Raw genomic sequence first — 20969 nt, forward strand, 5'->3', positions numbered from 1 at the left:
GTTTTCTGCTCTGGCAAGCACAAGGTGTAGAGTGTGCTACTACTACCAAACTGCTGGGGACCTCCGTCCCAGCTCGAAACACTTCACACATCGTGCGCGCGTGGTTAAATCAGGTTCGTGTCCGCTCCCTTGTATTAGGCGTAACAGAGCACTCATTGGGAACATCACACCGGACAGGCGAAACGCGTGCAGCAGTGCCATCACCGGGCCGCCGAGTGAGACAGAACGACGGTCGGTGGCACAATATGCTTTCCCCGGTGGCCAATATATTCCGGTCCGGATTAGACACAGGATGTACGACGGCTGAAGCAAACATTTGCCAGGTGGTGTGTTGAATCAATTCACGACAAGCAAAAGAGCAACCTCCGAGTAAGAGGAAGAAGAAAAAGCAGAAAACACACAGTGAAACGTGTTCTTGTCCTTCGGGATATGGTGAATGGTGTTCCGGTGGAATGTAACGTGCACCAGTGTTTTCCTAGTGGGGAGAAAGAGCAGCTAAGCTAGGCACAGGGAGGGGGAGAGACACACGTACAATTTGGTGCGGTGGTGGTACCTTCTTGCAACTGGTTTCATTTTCACCGATTGTGCATGCTCCTCACAATTCGCCAACAACCTTGGTGGGGTTACACGTACAGTACAGTGTGGTATTGAGCTGTAGTGCCCACAATATTGGCGATATATTCGAGCATGGCCGTCATCACCATCGGCAGCAGCAGCAGTACCAACAATCACTGATCACCCCGCGGTAAGTTGTGCGGTGGCAGCCCGTATGTTGTGTGTTTGCTCTCTTGATTAAATCACGCGTTTCTATTTTGTAGGCATATATCCTCTGGCATTTTCGTTCGCCAAGCACTGGGGGCCAAGATCCCTAAAAAGGGAAAAGCGACAGCGTGCTCCATCCATAAAGAGCAACTCCTCGACTCATCAACTGACTGCTGGAAAGGCCACGACAAAGCCTCACCTCTCTTTTAGTAAGTCGTTTCTGGCACGGTGAGCCACCTCGGGACGGAAAATCGCTGTGCGGAATCATTTATGCTCTTCAGCCGCAACGGAGATTTAGAACATAAGAAGTGCAAATGAAAATCCAAGATATAATCACCACTACCATCGCCGCATCATCGCCATCATCGCATCTTATCGGAGTTCCCTCCGGTAAACCGTCTGTATTGCTCGACTCCCCTTCCTCAACTTACCCCACGCGATTACGTTGTTCGATTTCTGGTGTGTGTGTGTGTGTGTGTGTCTGTGTGTGAATGTGTGTGTGTGTGTGTGTGTGTGTGTGTGTGTGTGTGTGTGTGTGTGTGTGTGTGTGTCTGTGTCTGTGTCTGTGTCTGTGTGTGAATGAGCGAGCGACAGAGGGCAGTAGCGCTTTCCGCGGAATCGATGAATGTGTTTCGTATCACTTTTTAGTAAAAAAAAAGAAGACTTGCACAAAATTATTTCACTTTTCTTCTCTTCCCCATTGGGCGCACGATGTTATCAGATTGTGTGCGTGTGTGTGTATGTGTGCATCACACCGGGTGGAAGAACAGAGCGGGAGAAGGGAGCAATAAACCCTGTGTGGTGTCAGTAGTGTGAGCATGCTGTGTGAATATAGTGAATGAAAGGGTTTTTGTGTTCGAATAGTGAGCGGGTGTGACAAAAATTCACGATAAAAGGGACCCATCACGACGAACCACAGCATAGAGAGCATGTGGTCTGAAAAGTAGCATGAGCAGCAGCAGCAGGCTGGCGGCAGCGCATGTGGTGTCAGTGTGTGCCGATTTTGGTCAAGGTTTTTATTACATTTCCAAAACCTGTTCCCCTATGATTTGCTGCACAGTTCTGTGTGGTACATTTAGTGCAATTAATCAGTACCTCTTTTCAAGCAATTCCGTGTGCCCCCGCCGACTATTATTTAGAAAGCTTCCACATTCCACTTCTCTAGGCGCATCTGTCACACACCGTGCTGGTGGTGCTGTTCCGTTACCGTGTTTGGCAGGTGGTATTGGTGTGTGCTGCTCACAAGTTTAAAAAAAAAAAACACGAGCATAGTTTCTAGTGTGCCCGACATACTGTGACGCATTAATTCGATGTAAGCTTACGCATCGCGAAACGTGCAGCCCGACCACTTTTTCCAACCCGACCAAACTGCTCGCAGCAGTTTGACAGTAGCAACACACAGGCATGTGATACGCACCCGCGGTGCGGTGTGTGCGAGTATGTGTGTATGTGTGTGTGGATGCTGTAGTGTGCCGTGCTTCCAAACTGTGTGTAAATTGCAGCACAGGTCGGATCGATCGTTCAGTTGCTGCTAGCAACGGTTCTGTAAGATCTGCCCGTTTGTTTCATTTTGCACTCGGTGTGTGCTGCTGTGTGTGCACAAACAACCACAACAAGAAAGCTCTTCCGTGGCGCAATTGTCAAAATTCATTCCGATACGACGACGGAGGCAGACCCAGGCCAACTGTGCTGGGCTCGATCATCGAGCGTTTTCAGCGATAGTGTGTCAATGCCGTGCCGTGCCGTGTGTATGTTGTGTCTGATTGTGATTGGGATTAAAGTGTTGTTTCAGCTTAAGAAGTACGACAAGTAAGTGTGTACCAAACCAGGGTGTGAAACCCCAGCAATGAAGCATGCTGACACACACACGGGTTGTCGCTCGCCCCCTCTCCCTCTTGCACTGTCGGCAGAACCGAGTGAAAAGCTGCTGTGCCTCTTGGTGTTTGGCCCTGTCGGTTGGGACGGTGTTTGGTACACCAAGTTCCGAGTCCCTAATCAGGCCACAACAATAGCATCGAGGCAAAAATGCTTCTTTCACTCTTCCACAGTGAAGTGTGTGTGTCACATGGCGCACGTACGCACCAAATCGTACGGTCCACACAACTCGCCCGCTCGGTTTTGTGCGACGTATGTGTGTGTGTGTGTGTGTGTGTGTGTTGGTAGTGCTGATGCACCGACAGCAAGTGCATCCAACACACCAACAAGACACACACACATACGTCACTATCGATCATATCATATTGTTGTGTGTTTTTATGCAACGGCGACACGCGTTCGGAGGAGGAAAAGGGTACGTGAGTGAAAACAGTTCCCCCGCAAGAAGGAACGGGTGTAAATGTGCAGTTTGTCGAGCCGATTATGACACGTGGTGTGAATGTCTGCAGGATACGCTGATAGTAGGAATTCAATATGCATAGTTGGAGCAGAGAGAGCGAGAGGGGGAAAGTGAAAAACGCCACATAGGTGGTTCTTATGGGAAACGGTTAAATTAAGGTCATGCCAGTAAACCGTCTTGCACCCGTCGTCATTGTTGTTGTTGCTGTTCTTAAAAAAAAAACTTTCTAAATACTTAAATGCTCGTTTGCCAACAGTTTGTAAACCGACCAAAGTGACTCATTGCCATTAACCCTGTTTTCTTACCCATTTTTTCCCTCTTTCTCTTTAGCAATACGGTACCGTGACTGTGCAGGTTGGCAACGCGAACAGAATGTCCTACCAGCAGGCAAAAATTGGTCAATCGACAATCGTGAATCAAACAACCGTGCCGGTGCTGCCCATCCCCAGCGCAACGGTCGTACTGCCAGCGACGGTGTCCGGGACGATCGGCGATCTGAGACTGAGCAGCAGCAGCTCGGCACCGTCCGGCATGAGGATGTATCGCCCGATCGCACCGAAACCTGCCCTCACCAGCACCACCAACACCACCATACACAGCTTGATGGCCACCAGCTCGTTAATAACGTCCGTGCCGACGATGGTAACGCCCTCGGTTTCCATCAGCCCGACCATGCAGCTGCCGACCGCCGATCGTTCGCTTAGTTCGGGCAGCGTTCCGATTGCCGGATCGTTGGTCGTGCAGCCCGTAGTGTCGTCGCACCTGCAGCTAAACCCGCAACCCCTGCTGCACACCCAGCAATCTACACTGTACGCTGGTGGATCGAAGCTAGTGCTGCCCCTTGGCACCACGATTAAGGTGACACAGGGTGCGATAGATCAGCAGTTGCAGCAGCAGCAGCAGCAGCAACAGCAACAGCAGCAGCAACAGCAGCAGCAACAGCATCAAGCGACCATACAGTCCATTCCGGTGGCAATTGCCAACACGTCGCTTCATGCCGTGGTCCATGCCGCTGTCACGCCGATGCAACCACCGGTTAGCTCCATCTCGATCACGCCGCAGCTGCCAGCCCAGCAGCAACAGCAGCAGCAAACAAAATTGCTGCTCAACGCCGGAAGAAGCGCGGCACCACCTACTGCCGCTGCTGTCCGTGCCGTTGTCAGTGGAAATGTTCCGCCCCTGTACGTGCCGCCCAACAAAGGGACGATCGCTGCCGGTGGAACTGTGATCAAGCCCACCGTCACATCCGTAACCGCCGCCGTCCACAGCAAGGCCGAGCTAGATGCTAGTCGGATGAGGCTAGCAGCGGCAGGAGGCGCTGCTCCCGACAGTAGCGTTGCTGCACACCGACAGCTGCCTGTCGACACCCTCAAACCCCAAGCCGGTGGCAATGCGGTGGAGCAGCAGGAGCTGAGGAAACCGATCAAAGCATTTCCCATTCCCGTGCTGAGTCCGTTCACCGTGCCTAAGTTGGTGCAGCACCAGGAGCAACTGCTGCCGGAACAAACGGTCGCGCCGGCGGAAGTGTACGCAGCCGGTCGGCTGGTGATGATGCCCAACAGCGCACCGATCGTGGTCGCCCAGACCAGCAACTTCCACGGGAGTTTGTCGCTTCAGTTGGAAAACCAGGCGGCCGATGCGATGGTGCTGGAGGACGAACTATCGAACGACGAGGGCGACCAGCTGGTGATGGATCTGGGCGAAAGCAATGCGCACGAGCTAGAAGACCACGGCAAAGACACCTCCGTAAGCTACGAAAGTGCGGACGGGCTGACGAACGATACTGCCATACTGCGGGACGCGCAGCAACAGGACGGGCAGGTGGCTCAAGAGATCGTATACTTTGACGAGTCGAATCAGGACGATGGCTCCAACGCGGCGACGATCGAAATACCGGAAACGGCACCGTCCAGCCAGCTGGAAGTGCCGCGAACGCCGGAAAAGAGCTCTCCGGATCTGGCAGCCACCACCACCAACATCAGCCCGCGCTTACAGAAACGCTCGTCGTCCGAACATCAGCGGGCGGCCGAAGTCATCCACCCCTGCCAATCGCAGCCCACCACTTCCGGCGGGACAATTGGGCGCCGTCGGTTTTCGGACTTCGCTACGGCTCGGCAGTTGCCCGCGGTGGTTAGAATTCCGTTCACCCGCGAACACTACAACATACCGCTGCGGCCGCACGGAAATTCGCATGAATCGAACAAACTGTCGCTAACGCCGATCGATGCGCCCGTTAACGCACCGCCTGCCACGACCCCGATGCAGCCCGATGCAGCTCTTCTACCGCCGGTGCCACTGCACGATGTGATGCTGCTGTGCAACGAAAAGCTGGAGCTTCCGAAGCGTCTGGATGTGGTGCGAAAGAGCCGGCCCTCAGGCGCTGCCCAGAAGAAGCACGCCAAACAGCAGCAACCCCCCGTCCTCGTCCCGGGCGAGCTCGAGGCGCATGGCAGCGAGATGATCGAGCCGGAGCTGATCGCGCTGGACGAGGTGGTGCACAAACGGCAACGGCTGGGAGAGGAGCACACGGCAGAGCGCAGCTGCTTCATCAACAGCCGCTCCACCTCGACGTCTTCCGACAGCAATATGGCGGTGGGTAAGGCGGCCCGCAGCAATCCGCCGACGGCGGAACCGATACCGTCCAGGAAGGGTGGCTCGAAATCGCGTGCCACCGGGGGCAAATTACACGCCGCCAGCCGATCGTCCCAGGGCGCGCAGGCTATCACACCGTCCGAATCGTCCCTCAGCCTGCAGGACGAGGGCGGCGCCATGCACGATACGTCGACGGTGGCGGACCATCTGCGCTGGTGGGACGGTGTCGGGTACATGAACGAGAGCACGCTGCGGTTTGAGTTCAACAAGTTCGGCATGGTGCAGCCGCTGTCCGCCGCGGAGTACGAGAGGCACTGTGCCACCGATGTGTACAAGGATCTGCAGCAACCGATAGAGCTGCGACAGTCGCAGCAGCAGCAGCAGCAGCACGCACAAACTGCTGTCAATCGAGCCCGCACGACGACGCTGAAGGATGCGGGCGATTCGTACAAGTGCGAGGTGTGCCACAAGGAGGGTCGGGCGGCCGATTTCGTTACGCCCGAGCTTTGCAGCATCAAGTGCCTCGGCAGCAACAACAACACGGCTCTGCGCAAGTACATCCTGCACTCGACGCACGCACTCCAGCAAGCCGCTGGGTCGTGGGAGGGAAATGTAAAGCCGGCGGCGAACCGGCCGTCCCCAGGCAGCCTGGTTGGGCTGGACGGCGCCAAACACTCCAAGGAAGACGGCAAAGCAACGGCGACGACGGGCAAGAAGAAGCAGCCGGCGAAGAAGCCCGCCACCAAGAAGGCGACACCACCGTCCTCCGTGCCCACCGCCTCGTCCGCCAGTGACGATGACTCGATGAGCTCGCTGAGCCTCAATTCGAGCACCTTCCTGAAGCGGCAAACGCTGCGCGACTTCCTGCCCAACTCGCTGGACGAGGAGAACAACAATCCGGCGCCGGCTGCTGCTGCTGCTCCACCGGCAGCTGCCACCACCCCCAGGATCGATGAAAGCGAAGAGACGGAGTTCCAGTGGCAGCAGTACCTGAAGCAGGTGGTGGCCGACCCGGCCCCGGTGCATCTGTTCGGGCCGAAGGCATTCCCGCCCGCCGAGAACCGCTTCCGCGTTGGCATGAAGCTGGAAGCGATCGATCCGGAGAACTGCTCGCTGTTCTGCGTCTGCACCGTGGTCGAGGTGCGCGGCTATCGGATCAAGCTGCACTTTGACGGGTACGCGGCCGAGTACGACTTCTGGGTGAATGCCAGCTCGATCGACATCTTTCCGCCCGGCTGGTGCCAGCAGACGAACAGGGCGCTCCAGCCGCCCGCCTCGTACGTCGGTGGCAAACCGTTCCACTGGAAGCAGTACCTGCAGGAAACGAACGCGCCCGTACCGGAGCAGGAGTGGTTTGCGCATCTGAATCAGCTGGTAAGAGTAGTTGGGATTGATGGGTATGGCCAATGGGCATGGTTTTTAAATTTGCTTCTTCTTTTGTATCACAGCAAAGTGACAGGAACAAGTTCGAGATCGGCATGGCGCTCGAAGCGGACGATCTGAAAAAGTCGGGCAAGGTGTGCGTGGCGACGGTTGCGGACAAGATGGGCGACCGTATACTGGTACACTTTGACGGGTGGGACGACCGGTACGACTACTGGGTGAGCATTTACTCCAACTACATCCATCCGGTGAACTGGCACAAGGAGAACAACGATACAATCACTGCCCCGCCAGGTAAAACTATTAATTGCGCTTGCTGTTTAATTTATCCTGTCGCGTCTCGGCGGAGGAAATGATGTTTCAAATTTCTAAACGTATGGTCCCTTACAGACTGGAACAAACCCTTCGATTGGACGCGCTACATCCGCTTCAAGTCGCGCGCCGGTTCGGGCTCGTCGGCTGTGCCGGCAGAGAAGGCTCTGTTCAAAACGCGTCCACCCGTCGCGTTCAAGTTGGGCCACCGGCTGGAGGTGGTCGACCGGAAGCAGAAGAAACTGATACGTCCCGCCACGGTGGTGGCGATTGACGGGTACGAGCTGAAGCTGTGCTTTGACGGTTGGCCCCGCAGCTACTCCTTCTGGATCGAGGACGACAGCCCGGATCTGCATCCGATCAACTGGTGTGCCCGGACGAAGCACCCGTTGGAGCCGCCGCCAGGTACGTTGCTTAATTGTACGCTGTACGTTGAACGTTGCTTCATTGTTTGCTTTTCGCTCTTCGCTTAATTGCAGGTTACGTGTTTAAAACGGGCTCGTTTGAGGGTACCTGTGAGTTCAAGTACTGTTTCGGGCGCGGCAATGCCAAGTTTGCGAACAAAAAGTTCCACGACCGGTTCGTGGAATGTCCGTACAAGCGGAACAACTGGATGAGCGAGGATCGCAAACCGCTCCGACTGAGCCATGAGTATGTGTTACACGAGTTGGATGAAATGTTGATGAAGCATCACACTAAATCGCACTCTTTCTCCCCTTACAGCCAAGTGCAGAGCTTCGTGCAGATGGAGCATGCCGTCGAAGTGAAGCTGTCAGATTTGAAGAAAGTCACTTCCAACAGCAGCAGCAGCAGCAACAACAAGCTCGACGTCAAAGCGGTAGGAGGAGGTCTTGCCAGCTTGAGAAAATCCATTTCTTCCGTTTCGGGTGCGCCCAAGGACCAACCGAAACAATCGGCGACGCAAAGACGCGCGAGCGTTTCCAACACGATGGCGTCGGTGCCAGCAAAGCGCATTAAGCGCGAGACGGCCGACCAACCGCCAAGTACTGCTACCTCAACCGCAACACCAACTCCTCCGCCATCGCGCGATCCCTCCAAGGAGCGCATCGTGCGGTTGCGAGAGCTCGAAGAGCTCCCCGCAAGCGAGACAGCCAACACGGCCACCACGGCCACCACCACCACCACCACCACCACCACAGACCCATCCGTCACCGGCACCACCAACAACAACAACGCTGCCGCGGCCGTTAGTGCCTCGATCCGGCTGGCCCTACCCGTGATTGACGAGTACGGGCCCCAGCTGCTGCATGCGTACGAGAAGTGGCGGCAGCATTCGCGCTACCTCGACGAGTGCACCGAGCAGACCGGTGTGCTGCGCAAAAACCCGCTGCACTGGACTACGGACGAGATTTCGTGCTACGTCGAGCGGCTGCCCGGCTGCGAGGAGTACGCGAAGAAGATCCGGCAGGAGGAACTTACGGGCCGCTCGTTTCTGAGCCTCTCGCAGTCGGACCTGATCGACTATCTCGGCGTGAAGATCGGGCCGGCCATCAAGATGTACAATCGGATCATTCGGTTGCGCCAGCTCGTGACGACCAAGTTCATGCAGTTGTAGAAGATCGCACGCCGCCCTGTTTGGTGTTGTGGTGGTGGCTTGCAAGTGAGTTTGATGTGTGATACCGTTGTTGCTGCTTCTTCCTTTTATCGTTTCTGTTTCTTAGCTTATTTAATCTCAGCTGTAATTACACTGTTTTTTCTTCGTACGCGACGCGCGCGCCGAGTACGATTCGCACAAGCTCCAAGTTAAAAAGTGCATTTTGCAATAACGCTGCTTGTTTCTTTAACAAAAAAAAACCCTTCATTCGTATTCGATGTGTATCGAATTATTACGTACAATTTATCCCAAAAACATTAGCAAGGAAAATGTGCTTTCCAATGTATCTTTGTTTTTTTTTCGATTAAGAATTACACTATTTATATTAGCAAAGAAGAATTAGTTACGTGCAAAACAAAATAGCAAGTACATAGTTAGCTTTGTTTAAGCAGATCATGAGGTGTTAGATTGTGTACGAAGACGAAAATATTTACCACCCCACAAATAATTTCGTGTTAGGCAAGCATTCGCTTGGTGGAGAGAGATACAGAGTAGTTGAACTTCCTGTACATATCGTGAACTCAGATAACGTAATTTCAAACCCTCCCCTCCCCCATCAATCGCTTATCATGTATTGCTAGTGTGTAAAGAAGAAACAGTCCGGTCCCGGTTTTGAGAGTTATCTTGCGTAGGTGTTAGGTTCAGCTTTAGCGTGTGGAATCGATTATTATGAAATGCTCCGTTCTTCGTTTGGGACCTGCAATAGAGAATTACCGCACACAGCGCGGACTTATGATAGGATACATACATATATATATTTTTAGGCTACAATGTGTTAATCAAAACTAGAATTCCGTGCCTGAGGGTGTTGTACATATGATGAAGGAATAAACATTACAGCTTACCATTAAAGCGCGCGCGCGTGCGCACATTTGAAGAACATATCCTACCGGAAATCCGATCAGTTCTCCTCCGGTTTGGTGGCCGATCGAACAAATCCTGTGACACACAAGCATCTCTCTCTCTCTCTCTTATTTATATCGGTAAGCAATTAATTTATCGTATTTATTAGCTTAAAGTGAATACATTCAAATGTCACATGTGTACAATGTTAAGATCTAGAACTGCCCCAGCGCCGTCCCATGGTGAGCCGCGCCAAGCGCCACCGTTGCTTTTCGCGCTAGCGATGTCGCACCTTCTTGTTCGAGCTGCCCTTCTTCATCGAGCCGATGTTGCTCGCCTTGTGCTTGGCGGTGCTGCTGGGCGTGTTGCCGCTACTGTTCGTGGCGGCCGCATCTTTCGCCAAGCTGGACGTGCTGTTCGTGGCGGACTCCTTGGTGGGTGTAGTGGCGCGGTTCAAAAACGTACCACCGGACGACGATTTGTCTGCCGCGTTGGCTTTCGATTGGTTGGCGAGCGACGCCTTGTTGACGGAATTTTTCAACGCACCACCACCACCACCATCCGTCCCGGCAGATGCGGCCACCGCAGCCGGGGTGGCGGGTTCGCGCGCGCCCGACGAATGGTTCACGGTGGAATGCGTGCCACCGGCCTGATTGTCGCTCGAATCATCGTTCGTCATCGAGTCGGATTCCGAGTTGCGCTCGTGCTTGGTGTCGCTCGTGTCCACCAACCCGCTGACAGCCTAAACGTGGTGGATATAACACACACACGAACAAAGTTAATATTAATCGTGTTCAATAGTCATCGCAGTTTTATGTTCCTACCGCCATCGAGGTGATGGATGATTTGGAAAACAGCCGCTCCGCTTCCTTAAACTTTCGGTTCCGTTTGTCCGCCTTCGAGTTGGTGGTTTTGTTGGTGGTCAGGTACCGATCCCACCCGCGGATGATGTTTCCGTACAGCTGGGTGTCCTCCAGATACGATCCCTCGAAGGCATAAATTTGCCGTTCCAAGTTCGCTAACGTTTCCTGGACGCAGAAAGGTACACACACACATTAGGATGGCCATTCAAGCAAACCAAGAAGTGGCGCGTAGCGTCCTGCAGCAGTTACTGCTTGTAAACAATAACAAACGGACGCCCGGCTGAGATACATACCGAGATTTCTGCCTTTCTTTTAACAAGATCGGCCAGCTCGGTGCGGCTGTCAATGCTGTTGGATGATTTCGTGGACATTCTGGTGTGTTTTCTGTTACAATCCTTCGGGAATTAAATATTAGCGGACTAGCTTTGGGCACAGCAAGAAGTTGGGGATGTTTCCTCTGTTTGGATTTGGCTTACACTGTCCGCGCAACAAACATTTGCCCGATTCGCAGTTGACAACACACTGACACTTAACCGTTGTGCGTGCAACTAACACAATTAATTTTATGTGTATTTTAGCTACAAATGGCTTTAACTTTGAGTTTTTGCAGAACAATTCAATTTTTTCGTTTATTCTTTTAGTATTGCATATCCGCTCAACACTAGCGTGAACGCAAATAGGTCATTTCGTGTGAGGACATTTGTTTGTGTTCGTACTCAGAAAGGTTAAGTTGAGTTTTGGCACATTCGCAGAACACAACGAACGGTTTGACGGGACCAAACATCTAAATAATGTTTTAAAAATAAGCTCCTGCTAATGATCACTCCAAACTAAGGATAAAAACAAGCAAACACAAGTTCTCAGCATCAGGTACAATCGAAACACACAATCACAACAAAGAACGTGTCGAATATTCGAGATTTGCGACGAAATCAATCTGACAGTGACTATCTCGATTGCATACACCTTGACTATTTCCCAACAATTCACAACAGCAACCAAAATGCAAATCAAGTCAAGCAAACAAACCTGAGAATGTTGAAAAATGGAGGACTTTTGATAACTTCATACTTAAGTACAGCATTGAAATTGATTAGTTTTCGTTAATTTCCTACGTTTGTAAATAAAATCGTGCTCCGTTTCTTCATCGATAAACCGTCGTTTTCATCGATTGAAAATCAAGGTTGATGTATGGATAGGACCTCCCCAATACTTCATTGGCTATTTGGGTAACATTTTTGTTTGTAGAAATTAACTTTTGAATGCTTATTATGTCCACTAAAAATAAATTATTATATTTTTTGCCTAGCTTATGGATGTATCTTCAACTTTACCAAAATGTAAAGTTATTTATATTTCAATGTCATTATTCCGACGACCATCACGAGGCACGGTGTGCCTATGTGTGAGCTGCTGCTGCTGCGACTGCTGTAGTTCTCTCGCGAACGCTGCTGGTAAGCTCGAACGGCCATATTTTCTTTCACTTCGGTTAAAAATAAAATGCCATTTCACGCGAATTCGTCGTAACGGGCGTGTGGAGTGGAGTGCGTAATTGTGCGAAGAAAGAAAGTGTCGTCGAGCTGCTCGGCAAGGGATTGCTAATTGCCGTACTCATCAGCGTGTAATAAACGTCGCCTTTTGTGGAGCAGCAGCAACAGCAGCAGACACGCCAGTTTCTCCTACTACTGTGTTAGCAGGTGATCGAAATCGTTGTAATTTCTCCGTGTTCGTTTGATACGTCACCGTCGTTGCAGTGTAATATTGGTGCACAAAGAAGTGTAAATTGCTTGATGGTGTAGAATCGTCGAATTATTTCCCATCGTACCTTGATGTTGCGGAAAACAGTTTCCCTACAAGTAAGAATGGGAGGGGGGAGGGGGCAGTGTGAGGTCGTCCCACAAAATGTCTTCCTTTGAATCGTGGTGCTGCATCGTGTTTTCCGTATGGTGGTGCTGATGACGATGACGACATGTTGGTGAGCAGCGCGCGATCGTGGTGTGAGGTGGATCGCCTTCCCTTGCGCTCTGCGTGTCGGTACGCTGTGCGTGCGTGCGCGGCAGTGTGTTGGTGCGGCTGTGCGTTCGCGTACGGTGTGTGCGTGCGCGTGGTGTATGTGGTATTGGTGGTGCAACGGGCATCGCGCAGTGTGTGTCGACGGGCAACCGTTGGCTGCGGCCCGTTTCAATCGCCTTAGCGTTTCGTTAGTGAGTGCATGCATGGCTGCTTTGGCTGCGCTGAGAACAAGAACCCGCAGTTGCATTTCGCCGTAGTAGAGCTTGTGTGTGTATGTGTGTGTGTGTGTGTGTGTGTGTGTGTGTGTGTGTGTGTGTGTGTGTGTGTGTGTGTTTCTTTTTGGGAAAAAGGTTAATCTCTGTCCGTTTCAAATCGTTGATTCGTTGCGGCCTGTGGTGCTCTTTTGAAAGGATAAAAAGCAGCAGTAAGAAAGGGACCATTTTGTAGACAGCAGTTCCGAAAAAAAGCACAGGCAGTCGCTTCTCTGTCTTTTCTGGCTGTATGTGGTGTTGGTTAGTTGGTTGGTTGGGTGATGTAGCGTTTTTCTACGCCTTCTCAGACTGGAGAGCTACGATGGGCTACGATGGTGTGTGCGAGAGGTGTGCTGGATGTGTAAGTCCACTGGGTGTACGCAGGAAGTGGAAGAAGCTGCAGTGGAATGGGTCGCAACAGGGGAAGGAAATAAAAAATGCGTGCCTGTCGATACCACCACTTTCGGAATCAACCCCTCTCGGTCGGGGTTTGCACTGTGTGTGGGGTAGCCTCGGCTAGCGGAATGTGTGTGTAGAGCTCTACACCCCCCGTGTGTGTGTGTGTGCGTGTCTCTGTGTATATTGGTGCGAACCGAACCGTAGGGGTTGTGTGTTTTGTGTTCCGTGACTGTACCCAATTCCTTCGCGTATTCAGCAGTAGCAGCACCAGCAGCAGGACAGAGGTCCACACGAAAGACGGATGCAATCGCGCAAGGAAAGGAGTGTGCTTAAAGAGTGAAAAAGAGCGAGCGAGAGTAAAGGCAGAGGCGGACCACGGTTTATCCAAGTGTGTCGTTCGTAGCCGTGTTCCGTTCTTGAAGAGGGGCATTTATGGGGTGGTTTTTTGTACAATAATTTAAACCGTGTACATGACGTTGTGCAGTGCACACCTTCTCCCTCCTTTAGCAGAAAGCCCCGATGTGGGATGGTTTTATGCACAGGTCCAATTTTATGAAATCACCACACCTCGTCGAACAGTTTCGAGTCTCCCACACGCGTGCAGAAATAGTCAGATCATAAGTAATAAGTTTAAAAAAATGTGTGTCAAATATTTACCACCAGTTATTTAGTTTGGTTGGTGTGCACCAACCGTTTTATCGCCATTCCAGCGCGTTCCATCGGTCGTCGCCTGTAGTCGTTGAATCGGAAAAGGAAAAAAAAGGAAATGGCGTAGATAACTTTAATACGCCTCGGGTTCGGCAGGCACATCTCGCTTAAAGACATTTCCGTACCGTCATCATCATCATGATGATAATCATCAGCGCAGGAAAAGGGATGGGATGCATATGCGTGTAACGTCTTGAGCATCGCGCACCACCACTACCACAAACAGTCGAAGAGAGTGTTGGCTGCTGTCTACTGCTGCTGCTGCTGCTACTGCTACTGCTGGTGTGAGCATTATCCTTGCGAAGGAACTGCTCTTTTGATATATATATATATATGTGTGTGTGTATGTGGTGTAGAGTCGGCTTGTTTGCTTGTGTGTTGCGGAGAGTGGGAAGGATATTTAGCGTAATTTAATCGTAGTTGGCTAGAAGGTTCGCTTCGGACAACATTTGCGTAGAGAAGAAAACAAAATCATCAGTGGTTTCGTTCGAAGCAGTTGTCCTCCTATATACACTTACGTTTGCTCTATACAACGTCTGTGTCTGGAATTGTGTCGTAAAAATAGTGGAAAAGCAATTATCATTATATCGTGGAAAAGTTGGACCTACTAGTGACCACACGCTGATAAAACGGAAATATTGCAACATTACTTTAGCTTTTCTTTCTCTAGATTATATATTTATTGTAGCTTTGAATTTATTCCCCCTGTTTTAAAAACTCCGACACTAATGTGTATCTTTATTTGTGCGTTTTATTCCGCAGGATCGTTAGTGCTTTTATCGGCGCACCACTGTTAACTAGCATTTTCCAGCATATTTGTGAAAAAAAAAAAACATTTTCATCGTAGCAGCCAGTTCGATATACACACAGAAGGAGGTGTGTTCCCCTTTCGTGGTGCCCGGCGGATAGAGACAACAGTGGCTAGCGAGCTAGTGCAATTGCAATTGTGCATTAGTGCGAAAGAGCGAAAGAGAGAGAGAGAAAGTGAAAAGTCTGAAACGGCCCTTATAAAAAAGAACGCGTCTGTGTGTGTGTGTGTTTCTGTATGTGCTTGTGTGTTCGGTCAGAGTGTAACTACTGTTCGAGACGGATCTTTTACCGTCTCTGGCAGCAGCAGCAGCCAAGTTAATACAATCGTTAACCGAACAGAGGTGCAGTGGACCAACAACACAACGTGGTGTGAGTGTGTGAATAGCTAGAAGTTGGCAGTCGTTGTAGTTGCTATCAGGTAGCGCAGCAGCACCAATCAATCCTCAGCACAATGGCGTGCGCAACGTTAAAACGTTCGCTGGACTGGGAAAGCCTCAACCAGCGGCCGACAAAGCGGCGAAGATGTCACCCGTTCGGCAGCCCCAGCCAGACCGCGTCTGCCTCCTCCTCCTCCGCTTCCCCGTCCGGCTCATCCTCTACATCCGTTGCAGCGGCCGCTGCCGCCGCGTCGATGCGCGTCATGGAACCGAAACCGTCGCCTTTTGCAGAAGCCACCTGTTCCAAGCTAACACCAGGTGAGTGAATGAGAGGGAGAGCGATAGAGCGTGAAAGGGTAAGGATAGGGAAGGGAACTTTCAACAGGGAAGAAGAAGGGTTGTTTTCTTCTTTTTAGTCGAATTCATCAACGGGTGCAGAACCCTTCAAAAATGGACACTTATGTGTATGGTGGTCTACACGGGAAGGTTAAAAAAACGAATTTCCTATACTGGCTAAAAGGAACAGGAGGCGGCAACGGGCAGCATGAAGGGACGATACCTGAGCAGTGGAGAGCAGCACGGCACAAAATAATAATTGCATTACCTTTAACAAGACCCGACAGGAGGCGGGCAAACCTTTTATACACTCCAAACGGGGACGCATGGACCGAGCCATGTAATATTAGCTATAAAGTTAGTCATGGAGCAAAACAAAAAAAAAACAAGGGCCCCATTGGGTCGTTGAGAGGTCCTGATGGGAATTTCTCACGACTTTTCCATCAATTAGAGTTTTTGCTTTCTTCGTTTTCTCATGCGACAAAACTCCCTTTTCACCGCACAATGGGCATTTGCCGGGAAGAAATTCAAAAAATCAACTTTGTAATAGCGCATTTCCAAATAATAGGTTTTAATACTAAGGATTAAACTAAGAAAAATACCAAATATGAGCTCTTTATCTTTTCTGGTTCTCTAGAAAAGACCTTTCAAAGTCGAGATTTGTTAAAAAAACGCAGAAAAATCTTCACTTTTTTGGAAAACTTTGAACCTTTGTAACTTTTTCAAATATAAACCGATTTTGATAAGTTTAGACATTTCAAAAAGGATATTTAGTCAGCTTTAAAAATACATTAAAGATTTTGAGTTAGGTTAATTTTATGCAAAAATAAACGATAATAACTGAAGAAACTTCAGAAAAAATTTCATCATTTTAATTTTTGACATGATGCCATTATTGAAGTGGCGTAGAGTGGCGTTGTCTCATATATGTCACATAATAGTGTAATATATATACTATCAATCTGTGAAGAAATATTCTGCGAAAGTTTGCGAACGCGAATTTTATTGAAGTTTTTTCACATCAACTTTTTCTAAAAACAGACACATGCGCAACTAGGCGGCTCCATAGGAGCCTAGTGTAGCGTATTTAGTGTATTCTACAAAACTATATTCTACGTGATTTTAATTTCCATTACGAAGCTGTGTATCTTAGTTTCAGCTCATGTACTTATCTAATAGGTAAATTTCTATTCTATCCTAACTTTATTATTAAATATAATGAAGCAAATTAGAATCAAATAACTTTTGGTCCTACTCCAGATTATAGACGGATGTAAGGAAAATAATTCTGAAATTATACTCATAACAGGAAAACGTTATGATAGCACCAGCATCTATTGGCGCTTTGGGAGAAGAAACTCCCAAAAGTCATGACAAACTAAATATAAGGATATAGGGGAGTATGCTACAAAGAATATTTTGCAAGAAAGAAAATGCATCCAGAAGGACATTTTGTATAATGAGCTGTATTCCTCTGATTCGTTAACCAATTCAATATCAGTAGCTACACGCACTAAAACAAAGACAGAGTTTAACTTTACTAATGAAGTAAATACTTTGTTTGTAGCTATCGTTGACCTCTGATTTTTTCGGATAGTTGTAAAACCAAGAACATACAATGTTTAGTTTTATTACCCCTTCTGAAGGCAGTACAGGACTTGGAAAAGTATAGGATGAATATTCAAAGACTAACAATATGAGCTGCTTTTCATGACGAATTTGGGAACTACTTTATTTCAATGTACCTGCTCTACCGAATTATTTAAATGCCTTTATTCATGTCTCTAGAAATGTGAATAAGACGTCAGAAGCTTGTAATAGCATCCACCTAAGTTGTGTATGTAAAATTTTAATATTTGTACTACCTGTGAGTAAAAGTGATGAAAATTAGCTACAATTGTCCTATACAAAACAGAAAATATTATCTTATTCAAAATTATTATGTTTTGTTCATATATTATAAAACATTACAGTATATTTTAATATGGTTTATACTATTAGAAACAACAAATACAAGAAAAAACACACACAAAATTAATAAAATTAATCAAAGGTCCCTTAAAACACTATTTTATGTAGCGCCACCTGGTGGTATGGATGCGAACTACATATAAAATGTTATTTACTATCTTAACTCTTTACTACAAACGATAAAAACATACAATTTCTGCAAAAATAATTTTATCCCGAAATTTGTTCTAAACTGCCCATTGTGCACCGATGCGCGCATTGTGGTCCGTCCACTGCGCTAAAGCAATCGAACACAACGAAAACCGATGTTATTTGGTACACACCGCATGTAGTCACCATATGTCAATCCCTCCCCGGTCCGATCGTGTGTTTCGTTCTACTTGAATCCCTACAGGGAGCATAAGCACACATACAGGAGGAGTGGGGTTCTGACTAGTGGTGGTAGCTCGGATTCGAACCTACCCTGTACCGATTCCGTTTTCGTAATCAATTCCGGAGCCGATTCCAGAGTTGAATCCGGAATCGTTTCCGGAATCAGAATAGGTTCCGTAATCAGAATCGAATCCGGAATCGGAATCGACCTGAGAATGGCAATTTGTTCCGATAACAGAATCAGAATTGACTCCAGAATTGCAATCAGCTCCGGAATGAGAATCAGTTTTTAATTGAAATAAGAAGTATAAGTATTGAAATAAGAAATAAGCTTCAGTAGCGAAATCAGTCCGGGAATCTCCATGAGAATGAATTGTTTACAAGTAACTACAATTTTGATTCTTTGCGGCAATCAGTACGTAGTATCATTGGATCCAAACTTCTCTTCTTATGGAGATGCTGAAAACGACTCGATGCCAATCCCGATTCCATAGCCGATTTTGACTCGAGCCGATTCCGATTCCGGAGCCAATTCCGGAGCTGATTCCGATCCCGAAGCCGATTCAGGAACTAATTCTGGAAACTAATTCTGGACCTGCTATCCGGAATCGATTCCAGAAAACTTCGCAGGTAGCCGGAATTGATTCCGAAGAAAACTTCATTTTTCCCATCACTAGTTCTGACCCCAATGGAATAGTTACTGGTATTACTGCGTCCAGTGCTAGCAGAAGGGGAAAAAGCAGTGTTTTGTAAGTGTGTGTGTGTCCTAAAGAGGATGGATGGTGGGCAGTGGGCATAACATGCAACCGGAGAATGCTTATCAAAAACTGCACTTTCTTCTGCTCCGCTTGTTTCGCTTCCTTTTTTCCCTCTCCTTGTCAATTTCCTGTATTTTGTGAGTGTGTGATCGTAATGCATTATACACACGTACCCAATGGGATAGAGAGGAGCGAAAAAAATGTGTTGTAGAAAATCACCCGACTATATATCTTCTTAAGTTTCCCCGAGCGATGGTTGGCTTGCCTAAAAGGCAATCCTTTTTTTCTGGAGGAACCGGGTGAGAGTTACTGCTGGAAAACACACAACCCTCGAGTGGTTGTTTTTTCATTCACACACTCAGCATAATTTGTTGCAGTTTTAAACGATTTTACATTTATTGGTATTGAGCTTGCGGGGACTGTAGCAAAGAATACAAGCATAAATGTTGCATCCACTGTTCTACGTTGTTGGAATTGTTTTGCTGATTTTCCATGGGTTTGGTCTGCCGCCGGTTCCATTCGACGGAAGGGTATGCGTTTGTTGCAAGGGGTGAGAATTATCCTTGCGTCATCGTCAGCGCTGCGTTGTACATAGTATAATGCGTGTGTCCCGTGTGTATACTGCTCGTACAAACGTCGTTACTATCTGCTGCTGGTGCACGTCCAGTCCGGGGGGCGTAAATGTAATAAAACTGGCACGCAGATAGAGATAGATCACATTTGCGTGAAATGAAACGCGTTTAATGGATATACCGACCCGGGGAATTTATTTTATTTTGGTGTGGATCACACGAGAAACACCGAGAGAGGAGCAAGCAATGTGTTTTAATGGAAAATGTTAGTACTTTTCACTAAGTAAGAGAAATTTATTTTTACCATACTTGCGAGAAAGGTTTAAGGTTTCCTCTGGTGGCCGGCTGGTGTTGTGGTAACACGATCATTTGAAGCTAAATAATGCAATTTCCTGACGAACACGGCGCCACATCACCCAATCCCACCCACAGTAGTATTGTTTTTTTGTCTCGTGGGAGTCGTTAAGGTAAAAGGATATTTGCCCGTATATGTGACTGTGTGTGCGTGTGGTGGTGTGTCTGTGTCTATATATATACATAGAGGCAAGGCCCTAAAGCAAACTTTTTATTACCACAGCTCATGTCCATGTTGCGTCCATCCTTGCGCCGTGAATAGATATTAGTTCCCACCGGAGGCTCTCGCGTCTGCACGCGCACACCAAACCAGCCCGACTGTCTTTTATTAAAATGTGTCCTCCTTTTGTTCGATTTTCCTCGAACACACGCCATGGTGTGTGCCATCTCTCTCTCTCTCTATTTCTCGCTCTCACTCTGCTTCTTGTATTCGAGACATAATGCAATGCAACTGCAGCAGAATGTATGAGTACATATCATATATAGTCGGGCGTTTAAAATGGTGTCCGATAGTAGTGTTTCTGTGTTTTGTTACATTTGGAAAGGGAAAGGGAGGGTACGGAGCCCTACAAAAAATGCAAATAGGGCTCGATTGAAATGATTCGCGCTGTAAAATATATGTGTATGTTAAATGGTGGCGTAAACTATGATGTATACAATATAAGAAAATTTATTGTAAATGTATGTTGAACAATTGTATTGTGCTGTGATTGTATTATTGATTTTCGCTTTTTCCTTTCCTTCGCAGAAAAAATGGCACAAAATATCACGGAGGAAATCAAAAGACTGCACCGCAGGAAGCAACTCACCTTCAACAGCCACAACTTCGAACGCATGCAGGACTCGGAATCGAGCGGCTCCGAAATGGGCCCGGACAGCCCCCGCCGACCAGACAGCCCACCTAGCATGGTAAAAAATCCGGAAAAAGCCCTGTTCACCTTCAAGCAGGTAGGTATTTGCGGCAGCTGCGACTGTTTGTTTGGTCTAAAAAAACCATACAGTACACCCAAACTCTCCTCCTCAATTGTGTCGAAAATGGTATCGGAAAGGTGCAGGGGATCGTACTGAGTATGCTGGATCGAATTAAAAAAAAAGTCTTTTCCCTTCTTTTACAATTTCTTTTCGCCTGTCCTTCACACAACCATTCAATTATTAAAAAAAAATCCCATTCTTAAAGGTGCAAATGATCTGTGAACGTATGCTGAAAGAACGAGAGGATGCCTTGCGGGAGCAGTATGATGCCGTGCTGACCACTAAACTAGCCGAACAATATGATGCATTTGTGAAGTTCACATACGACCAAATACAGAGACGTTACGAAGCAGCGCCAAGTTGTAAGTATC

The 20969-nt window shown here is 48.5% G+C and overlaps 2 protein-coding genes across 14 annotated transcripts in view; one reads left to right on the top strand and one right to left on the bottom strand.

The window, feature by feature from the left end:
• Positions 1 to 20969, top strand: part of LOC121594482 (akirin-like) — a 30463-nt gene that overhangs the window by 5266 nt on the left and 4228 nt on the right. For 4 of the 13 annotated variants that reach the window (XM_041917756.1, XM_041917753.1, XM_041917754.1 and 1 more), the window contains 6 exons: positions 3428 to 7063; positions 7138 to 7366; positions 7463 to 7789; positions 7864 to 8035; positions 8108 to 9982; positions 14839 to 14896. In XM_041917756.1, coding sequence (XP_041773690.1) covers positions 3428 to 7063; positions 7138 to 7366; positions 7463 to 7789; positions 7864 to 8035; positions 8108 to 8960 — 5217 coding nt within the window. In that variant the 3' untranslated portion in view covers positions 8961 to 9982; positions 14839 to 14896. The other 9 variants (XM_041917760.1, XM_041917758.1, XM_041917755.1 and 6 more) reach the window with 9 other exon arrangements.
• LOC121594483 (chromatin modification-related protein MEAF6) lies at positions 9974 to 11517 on the bottom strand. The gene is made up of 3 exons (XM_041917768.1): positions 10999 to 11517; positions 10667 to 10870; positions 9974 to 10584 (listed from the first exon to the last, which is right to left on the bottom strand). Exons 1-3 carry the CDS (start codon positions 11074 to 11076, stop codon positions 10120 to 10122), a joined length of 747 nt encoding a protein of 248 aa, XP_041773702.1. The 5' UTR covers positions 11077 to 11517; the 3' UTR covers positions 9974 to 10119.

Source organism: Anopheles merus, chromosome 2L (genome assembly GCF_017562075.2).
Source record: "Anopheles merus strain MAF chromosome 2L, AmerM5.1, whole genome shotgun sequence".
Classification (NCBI taxonomy): Eukaryota; Metazoa; Arthropoda; class Insecta; order Diptera; family Culicidae; genus Anopheles; species Anopheles merus.